This window comes from Mirounga angustirostris, unplaced genomic scaffold (assembly GCF_029215605.1).
Source record: "Mirounga angustirostris isolate CCGP_5_RB_7025 unplaced genomic scaffold, mMirAng1.0.hap1 SCAF_5, whole genome shotgun sequence".
NCBI classification, from domain to species: Eukaryota; Metazoa; Chordata; class Mammalia; order Carnivora; family Phocidae; genus Mirounga; species Mirounga angustirostris.
In genome coordinates, this window is record NW_026991713.1 from 177205441 (window position 1) to 177226407 (window position 20967).

General features: G+C 48.0%; 1 protein-coding gene across 13 annotated transcripts in view; it reads right to left on the reverse strand.

The window, feature by feature from the left end:
* SDK1 (sidekick cell adhesion molecule 1) overlaps positions 1–20967 on the reverse strand; it is an 854344-nt gene that overhangs the window by 238276 nt on the left and 595101 nt on the right. For all 13 annotated transcript variants that reach the window (XM_064593372.1, XM_064593371.1, XM_064593374.1 and 10 more), the window contains 2 exons: positions 1906–2017; positions 1030–1220 (listed from right to left, as the gene is read on the reverse strand). In XM_064593372.1, coding sequence (XP_064449442.1) covers positions 1030–1220; positions 1906–2017 — 303 coding nt within the window. The remainder of the gene's footprint in view (positions 1–1029; positions 1221–1905; positions 2018–20967) is intronic.

The window sequence follows — 20967 nt, forward strand, 5'->3', positions numbered from 1 at the left end:
CGGGCCACAGAACCATTTCTTCATGATCGAAAGGAGTGTGACAACACTCAAGGCAAACCGCCTTCTATGCAGCCTTTCTTGATACTCTTGCTAATTTCATATGAAAACACAAGCTTTTATTCTTTCTTAGTCTGCAAAGTGGCAAACTGTGACATATGTGGGAGCCACAGCCCTCCCCAGGGCTCTCTGCTGATCTGACCTTTCTCGTTCTCATTCCCTTCCTGCCAGAGAGAAAGATTCTCCTGCCTGGGCTCAGCCGCCACGGCCCCTCTTACCTGCCGCGGCCACCATCCTACTGGACGGCTCACGGCGATAGTGACCACAGCCACGTAGGAAGACAAAGTATTACAGAAGCCGAAGAAACGTGAGAAATGAAGGCACTTGCTTCACAATGTAATGTGATCTTACCATAATCTGAAAATACACGGAGGATTCCCTTAGCCACCGAACAACGCACACTCCCTCAACACTGACACTTTCCAGTGTCTAGAGCAACTCTACGTGCTGAATTTTATCTTCTTGCTCTTCTTGGCTCAGGAGTGACCCTTGGCGCACGTCCTAGGAAGCAGCTCTGTTCTCACCTTTTAATTTAACAGAAGGTAATATCCCAAAGCTTCTTTTTTCTGGGTCAAAAAATACCAGTAATAGGATAATCTCTGAAAACTGACCATAATAGCCCAGCGAGGGCTACAGAGAAGCTTAGTGGCAGAGAGGCCAGCACAAGAGGGTGACGTATGTGCCAAGGGCCTCACCACGTCACTTCCCAAGCTCTGTGATCGGAAGGATCCAGAATAACACTTGTTGGAAGTACTCAGAACATCAGCGCTTTGCGTTCAGTGGGCTTATGTTCTTGGAAAAAGAACAGGGTGAATTTGGAAGGTAGTCTCTGCGTCGCCCTCATTTTCTGAGTTGGAAAGGGAGCCGCGGAGACGTGGCTGATTCTGGGCTGCTTCTAAGGCCATGCTGCGAGGGGCTGCTGGGCAAGGGGGCCGCGTGGCGAGGGGGCTGTGCCTCTGCCGCCAGCGTTACCTGTGATAGACAGAAAGGCTTTCGCGGTGGCTGCGTCGAAAGCACTCCCTCTCAGCGTCGCCTCACAGATGTACACCCCGGTGTCTGCGGACGTCGGGTTGCCGATGGTGAGGCGCCTCCCAAAGCTGTGCAGCCCTCCGGCGATCCTCACCCCGTTCCTCTTCCAGTTCACACGCAGCTCTTCGACAGGCCTGGGAGGACACAGGGCATGAGTGACAGCGAGGGTGAGTCAGGTAGATGGCAGTACTAACAATTCCAGGCATTCAGCACAAGCTTGACAAAGCTAATTCTACCAGGAACCATGGCGGGTTGAACAACGGACATTTAAAAATCAATCCAGATACAGCTCGACGCCCTTACGGCACGCATCAACAATACATTCTGCTCAAGGGCTATTGAGCAAGGATAGCTAATTGCAGCAGCAACGGACCCTAAGTGCTAATGATTCCATTTGCACAGGAAAAGAATGTTTAAAATAAATACTACTAGAGGACCTGGCTACATGGGAGGCGAGATTGCGGGAACTGAATTCTGGAGCGACCACTCACTAGGCCGAGGACACCTAGCACTGCAGAGGAGAAGAGGGACGAACTCTCTCCTTTGCACCCAGAGGACTGAACTGCCCCGTCCTCAGCTGGACTCTCCTCAGACGCCCTCCACCAGCACCCACAGTACGTTTAACGTAAGCCCTGTGGTCCCAGGCTTGGGGGGTCGGGTCCCTTTTTTCTCATGCGTGTTGTGCGTGTAGCCCAGCTGCACAAACAAGACCACTGCCGCCAGGAGAGCAAGCACATGTGTGATGTGTCTTTCCACTGAAGGTCCATCTCATCACAGTTAGAATGGATTCGTATCCCCAGGGCAGCACCAGCCGCGTACCTGGCATTGGCGATGCACTCCAAGGTGATCTCACTGGACCCAGCCACCACACTTCTGTTGCCCGGAGGAATCACAATGACGGGCGCCATGGTTTCGGGGGTGCCAACATCTCCTGTGGCAGAGAAAGCAAAAGTCCACAGGACTCTCCTAAGTATGGAAGATGGGAAGACTGGAACATAACAAACGGGGGATCTTGTCAAGCCACCCCGATAGGACACCCGAATGTCACAACCCCACCCCAACCCCTTGCGGGGAGCCCTTGGGCATGCTCACTGTCACTGGCCTTCATCAGACCGTAGGAGCCTAGGGTGGAATCCATAGCCGGTGAGTGAGCATTCTGGCTGGAAATCAAGGGACCCAGGGCCTTACACCGCCGCCTGGACATCATGTGGATAAGGGCTTTAGAGTGTTGAGCATTTTCCAAAATGTTTGCTGACTTTATTTTTTCATTGACTTAAGACTCTGCTTATTGAGTTACCTAGTCCACCCACTCTTTTCAAGTCTGCTCAATTCCACAAATATTCCACGCATCAGGCACTCTGCCGGGCACGTGTGGTGTTAGAAAGGGGCTGGCGTTCTCACTTGGGCCCAAATGTGACTCCCCAGAGCAAACATATTCAATCAACAAAGTGGTCTGTTCTGTCCGTGTACTTTCAATCCCTTTTTCTTCTCTGAAAAGTAAATATCCTGAATCCACCTCTGTTTTGTGAGTATCAGACTATAAATAATTTAGCTCGTACTTCTGGTGACAAGGGAGAAAAAAATATGACACGTCTTTGCCACTTTTCTCTAAAATACATGTAATATCAAAACTAAACTAGCCAGAGTACACTTTACTGCTGTTTATTTAGGGGAACTGAAGACGGATCCAACATTTCTAGAACAGGGATTTCGATAGAGAGTGGAGAAGGCAGAGACTGGAAATAAAAATAAATTTAGATTTTGCAAATGCAAAATGATTTGTCTAGTACCTGACGGTGGAGCGCCAGGCCCCCATTCCCAGCGCTGGGGACAACCCTGCGGTGAGACTCCTGCCCGCCCGCCCGGCTACACGGCAGGGAAAACAAGGACTGGCCTTGTCTGTGTTCTGCCTTCACTGCTTAAGTAGTATGTGATTTTTGATTGAAAGGTTCATGTGAATTACAAAGTAAAGAAAAAAGAAGAAAGAAGAAGCTTGGTGTGTGCAGAGCCAACAAATTAATTTTTTAACCTACACATGGTGACGTTGATAGAAGCCAGTTTCCACGAGTCCCAGGGGTGGTTTCGAGCCCTTCCCAGCCTCTCTGCCCTCGAAGCGAGCCCGGCAGGGCCTCTGTGGGAGCCTCCTTCTGAGGCTCTCTGCTTGGAACATCGTAGAGTCGCTGGGCTGTTTATGGGATTCCTGAGATGCCCGAGCAGAGACACTTTCACGATGGGGCGAAGGACAGAAGCTGACTGCCAATCAGATTAACAACCTGCCTGTCATCTGTGAAAGTTGCTGATGAGGAGAAATGACCTGAGAAGCTAATATTTGCAGATAGTTATGTGAAGTGAAGGAGAGCAGCGGCGAATGCTAAAAGGTCACTGAGCAAGGTGCTAATTTGGCATTAATCACTGCTCAGCCACGGTGGCAGAGGAGGAATCCTGTGCTCAGCACTTGTCACTGCCCGGGGAGGACGGGCCCCCGGCTGGTCGGCCTCGATGGCACGATGACCCGGGACACGGTGCGCGTGACACCGGGAAGCGCCAGGGCCCAGCTTACGCCCCTCGGGGGCGAGTGGGACAGGGCAGCACCGCTCTGTCGAGGGTTCCGGCCACACCGACAGACTGAGCAGTGGTATTTCTGTAACTCACTTTCGCACGCACCAACACGCTGTGCCAGGTGCCTCACCCGCGGGCTCGGCTGGACAAGTCCAGTGACGACTTGGGTTTGATTCGGGGCACAGGACACTTTTGGAGACGCAGGGGTAAGAGGTGCGATTAAACTGTGGTCGTTCCTCAGTGGAGTATTTGTGGTCCTGGTGGTGAGGTGACCTTGACTCCTGGGAACCCCGCAGCAAGATCAGAGCAAAGCTGCGCACGTGCTGTTGAAACTGCTGACAGAAGCCACCGTACGATTTCACCCGCGCGCCCAGAACGCAGATCTCCCAACAGCGGGGACCATGCTCAGCACAGCCCACGAGGCTGGAGCACTCTCTTCTTCTCAAGAACTTAAATTTCAGTCGAATCTGCATGGGCAGATGGTTGACCCCCGAGTCACTACTATTCTGCAGAGACCCCAGATCCCAGAGTGCAGAGGTTTTCCCTCTGGACCATTCGTCCTCGGTGGAGGAGAACCTTAGTAGGTGTCCATCTGTCTGTCCTGTTTAGCTGCTGACTATTCTGCATACGGTAGCAGGGCAGGAAGTGGATTGTTCCAGAGACAAACTCTTCCCTCTGTCTCCAGCTCCAGGTCATGATCAGCCCCTCCACAGCCCAGCCTACTCCCTTCGCCCCCGGGCCCCCCATTCCGCCAAGAGAGCGGTTCTCCAGAAACAGTTTCACCCCCCATCTGCGAGTCGTTCTTGTCGCGTTCTTTGTGTCATTGTGCTCCTCAGACTCTTATTCCTTTACTGCTTTTTAGACGTTTTTTACTTGTTTTTTAAGTGAGAGGCGGTAATAGAGGTGCTTTGTCTGCCATTTTGAACCTGCCATGCTGACCTATCCACCAATTTTTTCCCCCACATTCAATTTTTGGAAGAGAGATGCAAAGAAGAATACCTAGGCATTTCAAAAAGAATAAAATGACCTCTTCATTTCTGCTATTCCACAGTGTCTGAGATACAAAAGCACTCAAAATCCTTAATGATTGGTTATTTTTTCATAAATATTCCACAATAATGAGTCACTGCTACCTCCACCAGGAATATTACCCTCTCCTTCAATGTTCTATATTAACACAAGATTTTTAAAATGCTATATGCCAATGTATTAAGAATTATTTCTGAGAAGAATGAAAACAAAGGGACGAGGGGGAAGGGAACACACTTTACCAAGCTCCCATGTAGCCACCAAGCCTATCGATCGATAAATGACTTGCAAACGCTTCCCCATTTAATCTAATGACACGACAATAAGAGCGCTATTATTGGCCCCCCTTTTATAGATGAGAAAATTGAGGCCCAGAGTCACGTGACTTCAAATGGCAGAGAAAGGGCTTAAATAAAGTCTCCCTCCAAAATTTGTCAACTTCCTTTCGCATGATGCCGTGCTCCTGATAAAAACTCTGGTGGTGCTCAGTTAACAAGAATTAAATTGACTAGAATGCTCCTTCCCCCAAGCATTTCCTTAACGGAGACTTTACTGTGGTTTTCCACCTGAACATTTCCCAGGCTGGTTTTAGGCGGTTGGAGGTGAAGGCTTTGAATCAAAAGAGGCTTTCTGTAGAGGTCAGCAACAAATGGGCACCAGGCAGCTTCCGCAGCAGCGAGGCCGACGCTTTAGCAGTGAAGGGAAAACAGCATCCGAGCCTGGGAAACGGCACCTAATCCTCGTCAATCTCCCTCTCCCATGAACCCCTTAATCACTGGAGAGCTGAGTAGGGGGAAGTTGTCGAGTTTGCATTTAATTAAAAAGTACATTTAAAGAAGATCACGTCTCTCAAACAACAACAAAAAAGTTCAAAGTTCATCTGAACTCCTAAAGCTGTAGAGTTGTGAATGAAGGAGGGTGAATGGCAGACACCCCGTTGCAAGGCTTTAGAGGAAGAGCAAGCATCGAGAGACAGGGAGACAGACTCGGGGTCGGGAACCCAGCAGGAGTGGGGGGGAGGGGGAGGAAAACCAGCCTGGGGAGGCCTGGGTGCAGGGCATTCCAGGCGGGGGACAGAGCACCGCAGAGCCCTCGCTGCCCGGCAGGCTCGGGGTGCTGGGGTAGCTGCCAGGGGCCGCAGGCTGGAGCCCTGAGGGCAAGGGGAGACGTGGAGTGAGAGGTGGTGATGGGAGGGGTCGGCTCAGGGAGGGCCTCGCGCCTCGGGGAGAACTCTGGGCAACATCCTAAAGGCGGGTGGGAAGAGGATGGGGCAGAGGATGACATGATGAGAGCCTGTTTTAAGAATCAAACCCCGGAATGCACCATAGGGGGCAAGGGAGGACACGGGAGGTCAGCCAGGTGACCGAAAGACTGGGTGGTGGGGATGGAAACTAGGTGTGGGGCACTTTTCAAGGGCAGGGTCAGAGTTTGCTGATGGCTGGATATGGGGATGTCTGTGGAGAGAGAACCTGCCGTCTCTGAGAGGGAAAGGCCAGATGGGTTCAGGCTTGTGGGGAGCAGTCAGGGACGGGCTTTGGGATGTGTGCAATGGGGCAGACGCCTACTCATCTCAAGGCTCAGTAGCGACTCCGGCATATTCCCCCACACTTGGTCTTTTGTCTTTCTGCTCCCAAAGTTCATTCTTCCATCCTGTCTCCAACACCACCTCTACCCATTCCTCAGAAAACTAAAAATTAAAAATACAACTACCACGTGATCCAGCAATCTCATTTTGGGGTATGGACCCAAAGGAAAAGAAACCACTGACGCAAAGAGAGTTCTGCGCCGCCCCCCCCATTCACGGCAGCATCACTCACAACAGCCAAGACATGGAAACGACATATGTGTCCATGTGGAGAGAAACAGCTAAAGAACACGTGGTACGTTGGTGGAATAAAATTCAGCCATGAGAAGGAAGGAAATCTGGCCATTTGCTACAACATGGATGAACTTCGAGGTCATTGTGCTAAGTGAGATGAGTCAGAGAAAGACAAACATCGTACGATCTCACTTACATAAGGAATCTACAACGAGGAGCTCACAGAAGCAGAACAGACTGTGGTTGCCAGAGGCAGGGGTGCAGAAAAATGGGTAAAGGTCGTCAGAAGGGACAAATTTTTACTTATAAGATAAATAAGATCTGAGGATGTAATATAAAAGAAAAAAAGTCTCTTGGCATTGAGAAATGTCCCCTGTGCAGCAAAACTGTCCCCGGCTGGGAACCACTGGTTCTAGTCACACTCCTGGTCAGTGAAATGGGCAAGAATAAAAATTCTTTCTTCAGAGTTAAAAAAAAAAAAAAAGGAAAGGAAAGAAAGACTCTCCCTAACCGGGGTCTCCGTTTCCACCTGCAGCCTGTGGGCAAGCCCTGGCCAGACAGATGGCGGCGGGGGGCCATCAGCCCCATGGGTCCGTGCCTAGCACAGCACACAGACAACAACGACATTCAGCATCGGTCTCTGCGTGCCCGCGTCCTGAGCCTCTCTAGACGGGGCTCTGTCCTTACCCCACCCAGGCGGAGCCCAGAACCGCTCCTGAGCCCTGAGTCGGGCTGCGCCACCTGCCTCGGATGCTAACACCCTCTGACACGTGGCTGGTCTCCTCCAGTCCCACCTGGCTGTTGTCCCATAGCCGTGCCTTCCCCTGCTCTTCCCTTGCATTTGGCTGTGAGGAGGACAGCCCCATCCTGAGCACACGCAGTGATGACATGCTAGCTGTTGACCACCAGCCCTTCTGCTGGACACGTGGACATGGGGACGTGGGGTGCTGGCCTGGCCCCGGGGAACAGACTCCATCAGGCTCCCCTGGCCCGGGCCCCTACCGCACTCCAAGCTTCTCTCCCTGCCCCCAACTACCCAGACGAGGTTCCCACGTGCCCAACAGCTGAAAGGCACAGTTATAAAGAGAACAGTTTTGAATCCAAGCGACCTGGAAATACCACCACAGCTCCTAATTGTTTGGGAACAAGTCACCTAACTTCTCCAAGACTTCTTCATTTGTAAACCGATAAGCACTTCACAGGGCCATTACAAGCGAGGGTACGTGTATGTGCGCCTGTAGGTATGGGTGTTCTCCAGACACGGAGAGGGCATTGCACGAACTTGGGGGCTAACAGTACTATCATGGGGTTGGGAACAGAGCCCTCACCCCCTGCTCTGTCCCAGCCATCTCTTCTGCCAGCACTGTCCTCCCCACTGGGGCCCTGAAGGTGTTTGGGGCCAGTGTCCTGGCTCTCGAAGATGAACACCCTGCGCCCCATTCACAGCTCAGAGGCAGGCACACGGAGCCCCGAGCATAGACACCTTTCCCCACACTCTCGTTTCAAAGATATCAACATCTCATTAAAAAATACAGACTTCTTTCTTTCAAATAAGACTCTGGGTCCTAAAGGAGCAGAATTTTCCAGGCCATCTGAGATAGCAAATCCCACGTTTTGGTTTTCTCTATTAGCACCACTGTCTCGAGTTTCCTGATTCAGAGGTGGGTGCTCCTGGCAAATACACCTCAGGAAAGCTTGGCAGCAGCCAGCTCAAGCTGGGCTGAGGTCATGGGCTCGGCAGCCGGCACGCCACCACGTCCTTCCCCGGGCCACGCCAGAGAATAATGAGGTTGAACGCTGCCCTCCACCGAAGGGTGCTGAGTCACATTTGCCCTGAGATACAAAACCCGGGCAGCACAGCTCCCACGTAAACAGGTGCGAAACGAGCAAGCCACGTGCCCTTCTAACACACAAGCAGACGTGTTCCGTGAGAGGTGCCTTTGTTCGAGGAAGAACGGTATTATGATAGCTGCCGCGCTTTCTGAGATGAGAAAGCCGCTCTGGCCCTTCAGTGCTTAGTGTGTCTGCAGCTACAGGGCCTTCAGTTTTGTAAAAGCAGCATCTCATCAAGAAGCTAGCAGGTAATGGAAGCTACAGGACTATCTGAAACCTCAAGATCTTCCTGCTCCAGAAAGAATCGGCCCCAAATTTGGAGGAACAAAAGAGAAAGTAGGGTTGAAAGCAAGCAGGGAGTAAAAGACAACGAAGGCTCCTTGGCTTTCCTTTTTTAAATCTTTGTTCAATACCAATAATAATAACACATATTGCTCGTGTTGAGCAGATGACCTTAGCAGTTACAGAAAAGCTTTAAGATTCAGGCAACTGGCTATCTGGACAGAACAACAGCGGCCCCTCCCACCCAGCACCACGGGTGCCCTGGCTCCTCCCGCATGTGGCTCTCAGCTCCCCGCAACATCATCATGTGCCCGTACGTCTGTTCACCTTTAAAACAAAAATTTAAAACAATTTTTTTAAGACTTTATTTATTTATTTGAGAGACAGAGTGAGAGAGCATGAGCAGGGGGAGGGGCAGAGGCAGAGGGAGAAGCAGGCTTCCCGCCGAGCAGGGAGCCCGACGCGGGGCTCGATCCCAGGACCCCGGGACCATGACCTGAGCGGAAGGCAGACGCTTCACCAACTGAGCCCCCCAGGCGCCCCTGGGTCTGTCCGTCTCTTGGAATAAGGGAGGATGTCCGAGTTATTCATCTGGGTATGAAACGATGGGCTTCGGCCATAACAGCCCTTCTGCAGGTACTTGTTAAATGAAGAACTAAGTCTTGTCCAAACCAAACAGGGTTGGTTACTGTCAGCACAGCATCTACGGACAACAGCAACATAGCAATGGCCTTGTAGTTCAAGCGCGCTGCAGCCAGGCGCTGAGCTGGTGCTGGGGATTCAGAGGTTTAACGTGCGAGGTCAGTGTCATCAGGGAGGCGTGGGTTAGTAGAGGAAGACGTCCGGTTAACAGAGCGAGCACGGACAGGCTGTGTGGGGCTAGGAGAGGAGCAGACAGGGACACCGCAGGACAGGGTGGGTGTGTGGCCACGAGGTTGAGTCTTCCAGGGGAATTGGGGAAGCCTGAGCCATGTCCTTGAAGGACGCACAGGCATTCACCAGGCGGAGGAGGGAAGGAAAGGCATTTCAGGAACAGGAAACAAAGAGCGTGGAAACCCGCCCAGCCTGTATGGGAAAGTGTCAGTCCCTCTGGAGGTTGAGGGGAAGTGCTTCTGGGTGGAGCATGGACTCAGTCCAGTGGAGAATGGAGTCACCGAAGGACCCTGAGGAGGGGACCCTACTGAGTAGGAGACGGTGGGACGCCACGGGGAGGAGGGAGAGGGAGGACAGGGGCCTCGGGCAGCTGGATTTGTGCACAGAAGTGCTCCGGGTTGCTGGCCGGAGTGGTTTGGGTGGGCGGCAGGGCAACTCAGGGGTGAAAACTTGGAAGAAAGCGCGGGATTGGGGGTGAGGACGTCCGTGTATTAGGATAGAGGAGAAGTTGGCCATGTTCAGGTGCCTGTGGGGTGTCTGGGGGCATCGGCTGGTCAGCGCGGGAGTGGTGGCTGAAATCCTGAGACAAGAAGACCTCTCTGGGAGAGCCAGAAGAGCAAGGACAGAAGGCAGGCCTGGGACAAACCCCAGCAGCACAAGGGCGGGCAGCCAAGTCTAGAAAGGACTGCGGGAAGAGCAGGCCGGGAAGAGAAGGAGCTTCTGACACTATGGAAATTAGAGTTTATGCCATTATTTTGTTCCAAGTAGACAGGAATTCCCACATATAAAATCAAGGCTACTTCTGCTGTTTTTTTTTTTTAATTTTTAAAAATTTTTATTTTTAAAATTTTATTTAAATTCAATTAATTAACATACAGTGTATTATTAGTTTCAGAGGTAGAGTTCAGTGATTCATCAGTTGCATATCACACCCAGTGCTCATTACATCATGTGCCCTCCTTAATGTCATCACCCAGTTACCCCATCTCCCACCCCGCTCCCCTCCAAGCAACCCTCAGTTTGTTTCCTATGATTAAAAGTCTCTTATGGTTTGTCTCCCTCTCTGATATCATCTTGTTTGATTTTTCCCCTCCCTTCCCCTATGCTCCTCTGTTTTGTTTCTTAAATTCCACTTACGAGTGAGATCATATGGTATTTGTCTTTCTCTGATTGACTTATTTCACTCAGCATAATACCCTTTAGTTCCATCCACGTCATTGCAAATGGCAAGATCTCATTCCTTTTGATGGCTGCATAATATTCCATTGTATATATATACCACATCTTCTTTATCCATTCATCTGTCGATGGACATCTGGGCTCTTTCCATAATTTGACTATTGTGGACATTGCTGCTATAGACATTGGGGTGCAGGTGCCCCTTCGGATCACTATGTTTGTATCCTTTATTCTGCTCAGTTTTGGAAGATGAATCTTTGAATTTACCTTGTGGGACAATGCTAAGGAATGCAGAGCTGTATGCAGGTAGAACTCCCAACCTTCAGCAACAAGGACTGCATTGTACCCCCCACACACAACATTGTGGAGCTGGAGATGCTCTTTGTTCACTTCTGGAGCTCAGTGTCTGCTAACAGGCTGGCTCTGACCATTCTCAACCTGCTTCCTGACAATGAAAAGTGTCATTTAATTGGTCTTTTGTGATTCTTGACCTTGTCCCATGCACAGCAAGGGACCCTGGTGCTCTTTTGGGGGAGGAGTGAAAACAGCTCCAAGATACTCAAAGAAAATCAGGTGGCTTTTCTGTTCATCAATTGCTTTACAACTGCTTGGAGTCTATTATCCTTCTCTGCATTATTAAAATGGCCTGGCGAAGGGATTAAGTGCTTTCCTGCCTGCAAAACCATCTCAACAGGTATGTCTGATTTCCTGCCACCCTGGGGAGCCAGCATCTCAATAGCTCAGATCCTGTAATCGCTGAACCCCAGGGTACATATTTTTAAGAGACTGACATACACCACCCCCAAAAATACATAAAAATATATATATAAATATATATAAAGTATATATATACAAGTTATTTACATATAAATAACATATATATAAATAAATTAAATAAAAATAAATATATAACATATAAATAACTTATATATAAACATAAATAAATAAATAAATATATATATATATACACAAATAACCAATATAACTAACTTAAATATATCTCCAAGAACTCATAGAAATCAATATTATTATTATTATTTTTTTCATTAAAATGTGCTCCAGTGAGAGGTGTATCAGCAACACAGGTCAGGTCATTTGCTAGAACTCCATGAGGTGATTTTCTGGTGGCAAAACTTGGACAATGTTAACAGGAGCTATATTGTGACAACTGAAATAAACGGCACAATTTCTCTCCTAATAGAACAAAAAAAAATCTTCTTCACTAAGTAGAAGGCTCCTCCCACCTCTTTCTTTCCCCGAGTTCACTTTTTAATTTGTAGTCACCCGGCTCCTGAAGAGGTGAAGCTGGAGTATTAATGATCTGTGGTGTGTGGAGGCGTCTCAGAAACCTTCGTATTCTTTTAGACGCCGTGTCCCTCATCACTGGTCAGCCAGAACCCGGTCACGAACCGCGACGGCGCCACGCCAGTGTGGTGTGGGGAGCGGGTACGTGGGGTTGGCGGCAGGCTCCTGGGGGCAAACGCAACCACAGATGCTCTCGTGGTATCTTGAGAGGAGTGTGCACCAGCTGACCCAATTCTTCTTGTTTACTACCCAACAGGAGGAGGGAAAAAAATGGGAGGAAATACAGCAGTCTATGCCATTTAAAATTTTATCTTTACATGTACTTCCATTTTTATCTCAGTACACTTCTGGACTTTTCTATTGACAAGAGACGATAAATAAAATAATATGACAGTTTGACAAACAATCCAGCAGTTTCCTTTCTTCTCATTTATAACATATTTGAAAACTTGCGCATTTGGAAATGAATGGAATGTAACAAAGAATGTGTTTTCGTCAGCTTTGTACTGGGCAGAGAAAAATGAAGGTAATAGAAGGCAGCTCTACAGTGGGCTTATTTATCTATTTATTTGGGGATGAGCACAAATTGGTATACAGAAGACAGGATTCAGCTTGACTGGACGCTGGAGTGACCCAAATATCTGATTCAAGAGACAGGAGCTGATAACCTGCTTTTTATTTAAACACATAAATGTATAATCTACCACTTCATACTAGAACAACCATAACCAACACAAAAACTGGGACTACAGGCCATCTGGGTGGGCTAGAAGGGTAAGAGAATCTATTTTTCACCAGAGTAGGTCAATTTTCTGAATGGCATTCTAAAATTATTGAGAATGTAATTAGGAACAATAACAGATCACTTTTAGCTTTAATTAAGAAATTCCCTTGAGTAAATGTGCCAGACGTGCAAATCTGGGCACAGAGCCCAAGCCCACCAGGGCAACTGATGCCCCTCTGAGGCTGTTAGCAAGGACAAGGGGAAAACATAGGGCCCCTTGGCAGGGGCCACCGCAGGCTCGGTCCTCCTCCACCGCCCAAGTGGGAGGAGCTCTCTGGCAAAGAGTTCTCTTCAAAGTTCAAATGAGAGACGCAAAATATTTAGAGGTTGGCAGATCTGTAGGAAGAACATCACTGCATTTACTAGACTGTAAGGGACGGATCAGAACCACATTAGATTTTTCCTAACAGCCACCAAGCCATCATGTTGCAGACATGACCTACAGTGCTTGCTGATCTCTGCCCCTGCAGGCTGGGGGGCTCCGTGCCCGCCCCTCTGCCCTGGTCAGCTTTCCCCTGGCCCTTCACTGCCTGACATGCGGCTCACTGGACTTGTTGGTTTTGTTCGTCTGTGTCTCCCCACGAGCTCGCAAGAACAGGAGCCTCGGACAGTGCCTGATGCTTCGTTAGGTGCTCAATAAAACCTCTCGAGTGAACTCCGAGTGGAGGTCTGGGGACAAGTCTCTCCTTCCTGTGTCTCTGGGAGAACTCTGCCAGGCTGGATGTCACAGACCCGAGGAGTAACAGTCTCACTGAGGACCCTTGGCCACACCGCAGACAGCTTCCCTGACCTGCTGGCTGAGGCCAGACCCCAGGTGACCACAGGCACGAGGCAGCTGGGTCTTCTCTGCCTCAGTGTCTCCTTCACAGCTCCGTATTCCTGAGCTTCAATGGCCAGACCACATGGCACGCCGAAGCCTCTGGCTGCCCCCTCTGACCCAAGTGCCCCCACCTGACCTGCTTCCCCCTGAATCCCACCCATGCATCCAGGCCTGGGAACATGTCACTTCCTCCATGAAAGTTTCCCAGGGCCTCGGTAACAATGATCTGCCCTCTTTGTACATGTGGTGCACTTTTTTTCCTTATTGTGGTTAAATATACTTAACATGAAAGTTACCATTTTTAAGTGTACAGTTCTGTGGCATTAATTCATATTGTTCTGCAACCATCACCACCAGCCATCTCCAGAACTTTCTCATCTTCCCAAACTGAAACTTTGTCCCCATCAGCACTTAACTGCACCCCCCATCTCCCCAGCCCCTGGCGCCCATCATCTACTTCCTGTCCCCATGAGTTTTATTCTAGGTGCCTCGTATAAATGGAACCACACAGTATTTATCTCCTTTGTGACTAGTTTATGTCACTTAGTCTTCAAGGCTCACACATGCTACAACATTTGTCAAATTCTCTTCCTGTTTAAGGCTGGATAATATTATGCTGTATGGAAGGTCTGCATTTTGTTTATCCACATCATTAGTGAAGTTGATCATCTTTCCATGTGCTTGTTGTCCATTTGTACATCATCTTTGGAAAATGTCTATTCCAGTCCTGTGTCTTAGATCAGGGTGCAGGTTGCTTGTTGTAGGAGTTCTTTATGTATTCTGGATATTAATCCCTGGATATAAGATTTGTAAATATTTTTCCTATTTCATGGGTTGCCTTTTTACTCTGTTGATAGTGTCCTTTGATGTAAAGCTTTTTTAATTTTGATGGAGCCCAATTTGTCTATTTTTCATTTGTTGCCTGTGCTTTTTGTGTTGTAGCCAAGAAAGCATCACCTAATCCAACATTGTGGCGCTTTCCCCTGTGTTTTCTTCCAAGGGTTTTATAGTTTTCAGCCTTTGATCATTTTGAATATGAGCATACCGTCTACGGTGTATATACAACAACACGGCGCGCTGTTCACAGTCGCTGAAAGCACTCTGTAGACAGTGGTGCCCGGGCCTGCCCACAGTCTCCGCTGCTCGCCCCTCACGTACGAGCCCAGGGCCCTCTGCTAGCACCTGGGGGTTCCCACCTGAGGTCACTCTCTGGTCAGGGGCATGGCTTGTCGTTTGTGCCAGTCCCAGCCTAACAATAACTAGTGTTATGCTTGGACTGGTCCTCATGGTTCTTACTACGCTTCAAAGACACCCTTCAGCAACAATCACTGGGGCTACGTGAACAAAATCAAGGTTTATTACGCAGGAGACTTGGGAATTATGCAGCATAATCAGGGCCATGCAGGGAGGTGGGCAGCTAGAGCAAGATTGAGAGAGACAGGGGAAAAGGCAGAGTGTACAGGTTGGGGGTTCTGCTTCTACGGGGGCTGAGCGGGGCAGGCCTATGGTTTCACAGGCTCACTCTTTATTGGGGCATTAAAAACATAAAAGCAGTAATTTGAAGTCCAGGGGAGAAAAAGTAAGAGGCCCAAGGGGTCAGTTATCAAAATCCACTCAGAGCTCTAAACAAAGAGCCTCAGTGCAGAGGCAGCCTGGCTCTTTGTCTCGGCCTGAGGCTGGCAGTGAGTTGATTCCAAGACAGCCATCTTTGAAATGGGTGCTCGGACATCGCGGCTTAAGTCGGGCACTTGCATTACAAAAAGGAAAAACAAATGTCACGGCTTTCCACGACATTGGCTTACAGGCCAGAAGGCCAGTAAATTAATATCCCTGAGAGTTGTTCTCAACCACAAAGGCATAAGTGGCACTAAAGTGGCTTCCAACTCCCTCTGAGGTCTCCTGGGTACCGAGAACAGGCACTCACAGAGGTGATGGGCTCACGAGTGCTCCCCGTATCAGCATCTTGCTCTTCCCCTTTACACACCCCTTTACCTGTATGTCTGGGGATCACCTCTAAGTAAACTATCACACTCACATCTTCATCAGATTCACACACTTGGTTTCTGGGGGAAAGTAAGATGAGACCCTCTCTCCTCCAGACAAAGGGGTCTGTATAGCATAACTGCTCCATCCACTATAAACTCCTTATAGGTGTGATGCTTATAAACCCCTTTGTGTTCACAGCCTTTGGCAAATAGTAAGTGCCTAATAGATGCTTGCCAAATTGAATGAACCTAACTTACATTTTTCAAATGGATCTCCAGATCTTTTCCTAAAATATCAACATCTCTTCCCATGACAAGAGTTGTACATATAGGTGTCTGGAGAGTAGTGCAGCTCGGCTCCTGGGGTATGTCTGTGACCAGGTGCCAAGCTCACATCCTGCAGAAAATCAGATGTTCTTTATAAAGCATGTGATTCACAAACAGAATCTGTAACTAGAAAAGTGTCTTTAATAGATAAAACCAAGAACAAAGAAATTCAATCCCGAGTCCCTGGAGAAAACAGAAAATTAACTTAACAAATGTTCTGAGCACATGAGAGAAAGAAAAAACTAAAAAGGAGATAAATAAGAGAGAAAGGGGTCACAGTCTGTTCAGCAGAATAGATCTTGAAAATCACAACCGTGCCCTCCTCCTTAAAATACAATAAGGATCTTTAGAAAACCAGACTAAATTGAAGTTATTTTCACTTGCTACAAGATACTACTGTTCAATTCATAGACTAGAAATTATGGCCATCAGAGCTCCAGGTAAATTCATAGTCTGGTTATAAAGAAGCCTGCTCAGGAAGCCATGCTGCTGGTGAACAGTCCCGGGGCTGTTATGTTTTGAAGACTTTTCTTGATTGGAACAACATAAAATAGAAAGCTTTAGATTTTATATCCTTCCCCAGCCGTGTGAAAACACAGAGCTGAGGGCCAATCTGGGGAAAACGGGTTTCTCAAGGCTCCAGTTCCTTACCAGAAGGGGTAAGGACCAACAAATGACCCTCTTTTGATTTTTCCATATAAGGCTGATACCTTAAATAAAACCAGAAATCCAAAGCCAAATAAAACCTCTCTTTTCCACATTTAGTGTTTCACAAAACTAAAATTCTCAAAGGTGGTTATACACAGAACTGAAGAAAGATTTTTTCAATCGCTTGGTGTTTTCTTAATGTACCCCCACCCTAAACACAAATGTTCACTCAAATATATTGATGAACACTTCCTCTGCCATGTTTTTAGGTCATCAATTTCTTACTTATTTCATCCTAGAGGAGGGCAAACTCTCAAACAGAAAATCTTGCAGGATTTCTATCCTAACCATCTCAAAGCAACTGTGAAATGTAAATGTTCCCAAACAATAAACAGTTAAGTAAATAGCTTGAGGGACAACCAAGTCCTTCAGCCAGATGCATTCCAAAATAAGTTCAGGAATGGAACCACATTCCGTTTTCTGTCATTAGGATAAAGGAGCATTTCTCTCAGGATGAAGAGGCGGGGACTTCACCTTACCTCAACTCTAGGTGGGGCTGGCAAGGGCTGTACCCTCTGTCAACATGGCAGCACTGACTATTCCCAATGCACCACGGCAGGTGCTGGGCGCCGCCTCATTGGCTATTTAGCATCCCAAGTAGGGAGCCCTGACCCTGAGCAGAATAAATAATCAGGCTCAGAATTTGGCTGCAGAACAATGCCACATCCAGTCTGAGCACACAGGTCTCTCTCTCTCTCTCCCCCTCCCATCCATCGTGTGTACTCTTTCTCCCTCTATCTCTGGGAATTAGGTGGGTCGTTGTCCTTGATGAGGAGCACAGCAAACAAGGCCACAGAATGAGGCAGAACATGGATGCTTTGAGAGTGAAGAATGAGAAATCCTAACTGTAGAGGGAGTTCCCCATCTGTTTCCCATCTCTCTCTCTTTTTTTTTTTTGCTGTTGTTGGAAGTTGCTATATCAGAATTACCCTTGGGTGTCAAAACATAGGTACAAACAAATCAGGAAATCTTAAGAGAAGAAAATATTTCTTTTCCTGTCTGCCCTGGCTTCCATTAAATGAATAAAGTCAGTCCCACAGTGCAAGAATAGAGTACTCAGCTAGAACAAGACATTTTCTGGTATGGCCCAAGGTTATCTATTTAAACCAACTGGTTCTCTACTCAATCTGCTATGAAGCAAGGTTTTTTAAAATGTCAACACAATCTCATTTATATTTTGGTCTGAAATCAGCACCAACAATAAATCTAAGGTTGATGACAGAGACAGAGAGAATATAGAAAGCGGAAGCTGGATATATAAAGATTAAGTGTACAAAAACATAGCTAAGATCCCTCTTAAGATACACACTTACAAATACATTATCACAAATGTCATTGAGAGGGGAGTGTATTGTTGGTGGAAATACAAGAAGTCTGTTCACATAGACAGGAAGGCAGGTGAATAAAAAATAAAGCCCTAATCCCATTTATGCGGTTGTTCAAATATATTAAGAAAGAAGCTGGTCAGTGTGGGCCTATTTAAAATGTGGAAGGTCGATGATTACTCAGCAAATCTGGACTGTGCAAACAATCAGTTCAAATAAATGAACACTAAGCGCATTTCACATACTTAGCACTCTTCTGTAGTTTTAAAGCAGCGTGGGTGCTCGGCTTTCTGTGAGGCAGCAGGAATAACAGATTTATGGAGAATTTATAGGAAATCCAAAAGCAATTATGGCAAATCATTAGACAACAGGCACTTCCACCAAACCTCTCCCAAAGCTTCCAATAAGAGGATGCCATCTATTTATTCAAAAATTTCACTTAGTCTCTGTTCAATCCCTGAGACAACTCGTCGATAAGCAGTAAAATGTCTGATAAGCCTGAACACAGGGAGAGTGGGAAAGGGGCTGAAGGCAGGATGGCACTCTCTGGGTAACCAGCATAGGGTCCATCGGCCTCAGGATGCTTGGCGAAACTCACCACGGGAGACAGAGGGGTGTATTAGGAGCCTGAAGGTGACCCCATACGACTGAATATAAGTCAAGAATTCTCCCAGAATTAGTCCTCCAGAAAGAGGGACCTGCCTTTGGTTGAGTCTTTGCAAAGTGTCTCAAAGAAATAAATATTTCTTGATTTTGAAATTTAAGTCCTGTTTGGGAAAGACAGATTAGCCTAAAATAACCTCAGCTGAAATGTTGTGGTGGTTACTTGAAGGAGTCCGTTTTTAGAAGAGGCATAGAAACTTAACATGGGTTTCGTAAATTATTTTCTGGGGCTAGGACCTCTCACGGGTAAGTGTCGGTGACTGTTGTGTGAAAGACTCTTAAACATCATCTGAGAAGCGAAACGTGAACATGGTCCTGTGCACGTGTAAAACGTGAGGAGAAAGCTCTTCACGGGCCAGTATAGCCATCTCCACGACATCCTGACACATGAAAAGCACTGTGCTTAAAGGATGTACAAGGGGTGGCTTTTGAGGTAGAAAAGGGGGCAGAAATGAGACTACCTGTGCATATTTGTTTTTATTTGCATAAAGAAAAATAACAAAATAAAAATAATTCAGTACGACAGATGAGGAAATCATTCTTTCACAACCAGGCTTTTGTAAGTAATGGCTGTAGATAAAGATGCTCTGAACAATGATGAAAGTAACCAGTCTTACATACATTTATAAATACACTTTTCTTTTCCCAAACCTGGTCCAAAATTTATTTTCCTCAGAGAGTCTTTTCTGGTTAGTTAATTTCAACCCACTCTCTAATTAGCTTAATTTGACATCGGTATTTTCCGCTTCCAGAGCACTGGAAACCATGTAGGGTTCTACACCTACTCTTAAGACCTTTTAATCAATATCTTCTAAGTCAGTGCTTCTCAAACCTTCAGGGGCACATGGGGGCACCACTTGGGTACCCCGTGCACACACAGATTCTAAATCAGGTTCTCCATCTAACCAGCCACCAGGTGAAGCCTGTGGAAGGAGGCAAGGCCTGGGACCACCAGCAGGGAAAAAGAGGCAGGAGGAACCTGAGAGGAGTCCAAGGATCTTTGTGCAGCACTGACATTCCCCAGAGTATAGACAACACCCACTCACTGTCTATGGAACTTCAGCCCTGCAGAAGCAGGGGGGAAGATGGGTGGAGCCTTGGCAAGGTGGGCACGCTGGTCAAGAAAGGACTGATGTGCACAAGGAAATAATGAAAATGTGGCCGCCATGGTGTGTAGGAAAAGACTCACGGATTGGGTGAGCAGACATGAGTTAGGTTTCAATAAGGTAAAGAGGGCAAAGGTTAGGGAAGGTCAATGGGAGGGGAACTGAACAGAATTAAAGATCCCATCAGTGGAATGTTTTCAGAGATTATAAGAACGATAGCAAACATTTATTAACTACTTTGTGTGGGCCGGACACTGTGCCAATCATCTTGCTTTCATCATTATGTATCTTTTTTATTGCTCCCATTTTGACAGAAAATTGAGACTCACAAGGTAGGTCACCTGCCCAACATCACAGGGCAGAGCTGGGATACAAACCACCCAGGCTTATGGCTAGAATTTGTGCTCTTAACTGCTACCCCATCCTGACTCCAGTGAGAAGGTCCTAGGTGCGACCATGCACGAGCAGCAGAGGAGAAAGCCCACAGAGAAGAGAAGACTGAGGAACTCCACAGCCAGGGTGGTCATTTCAGAGCTGAACTTAGGCTGATCCTCCTGGAACCCCAGCTCCTCGTACTCAGACCCTGACCACCGCCTCAATGCCCGCCAGTTCAAGCTTCACGCTTAGCTGGGGGGGGATACGTCACCGCCCTGATGCTCACCACTGTTCTGACTTCTCTGCTCCCTCTAGGCACAAGGGGAGGATGATCCTTGTGAGGATGTGAGGCGCCCACGTCCCGTGTGGTGAGCCTAAAGCCTCCCGTGGTGATGGCAGCAACGAAGAACAGGGGCACGAGCTGCAGCCCGGGTCTGAGCACCTTACCTACTGTGAGCCGACCCCAGTGCCCTACAAGGCCTGCAGTGCACACGTAACATGAGCGAACAGGAACTTTGCCGTCTAAGCCCCTGGGATCGCCAGGCCTGTGTATTCCGACCGACTCACTGGGCTTCCCCGCACTCCCAGCCGCACCCCAGTAACCCAGCCGTATTCTCCACGTTTCTCCAGCACCCCTGCTCAACTGTGCGCATGCCGCTGTTCCCACCGGCCCGTCTGCGAGGGCCACAGCCTCCCAGCTGCTGGGAGGGAAGGCTACACAGAGTCAGCCTCAGGATTTCGTGTCTCTTGACCTGAACTGTGCTAAGCCACACTCTGGCAGCTGCTTTTTTATTTAAAAAGTTTCATCACCCTAAATCAAATACTAAAATGTGCATGTAGTCATAAAAAAACTTGCAAAAGGTGTTCATTTATGTCCTAAAATTGAGGCATTTAAAACTAAATAACAAT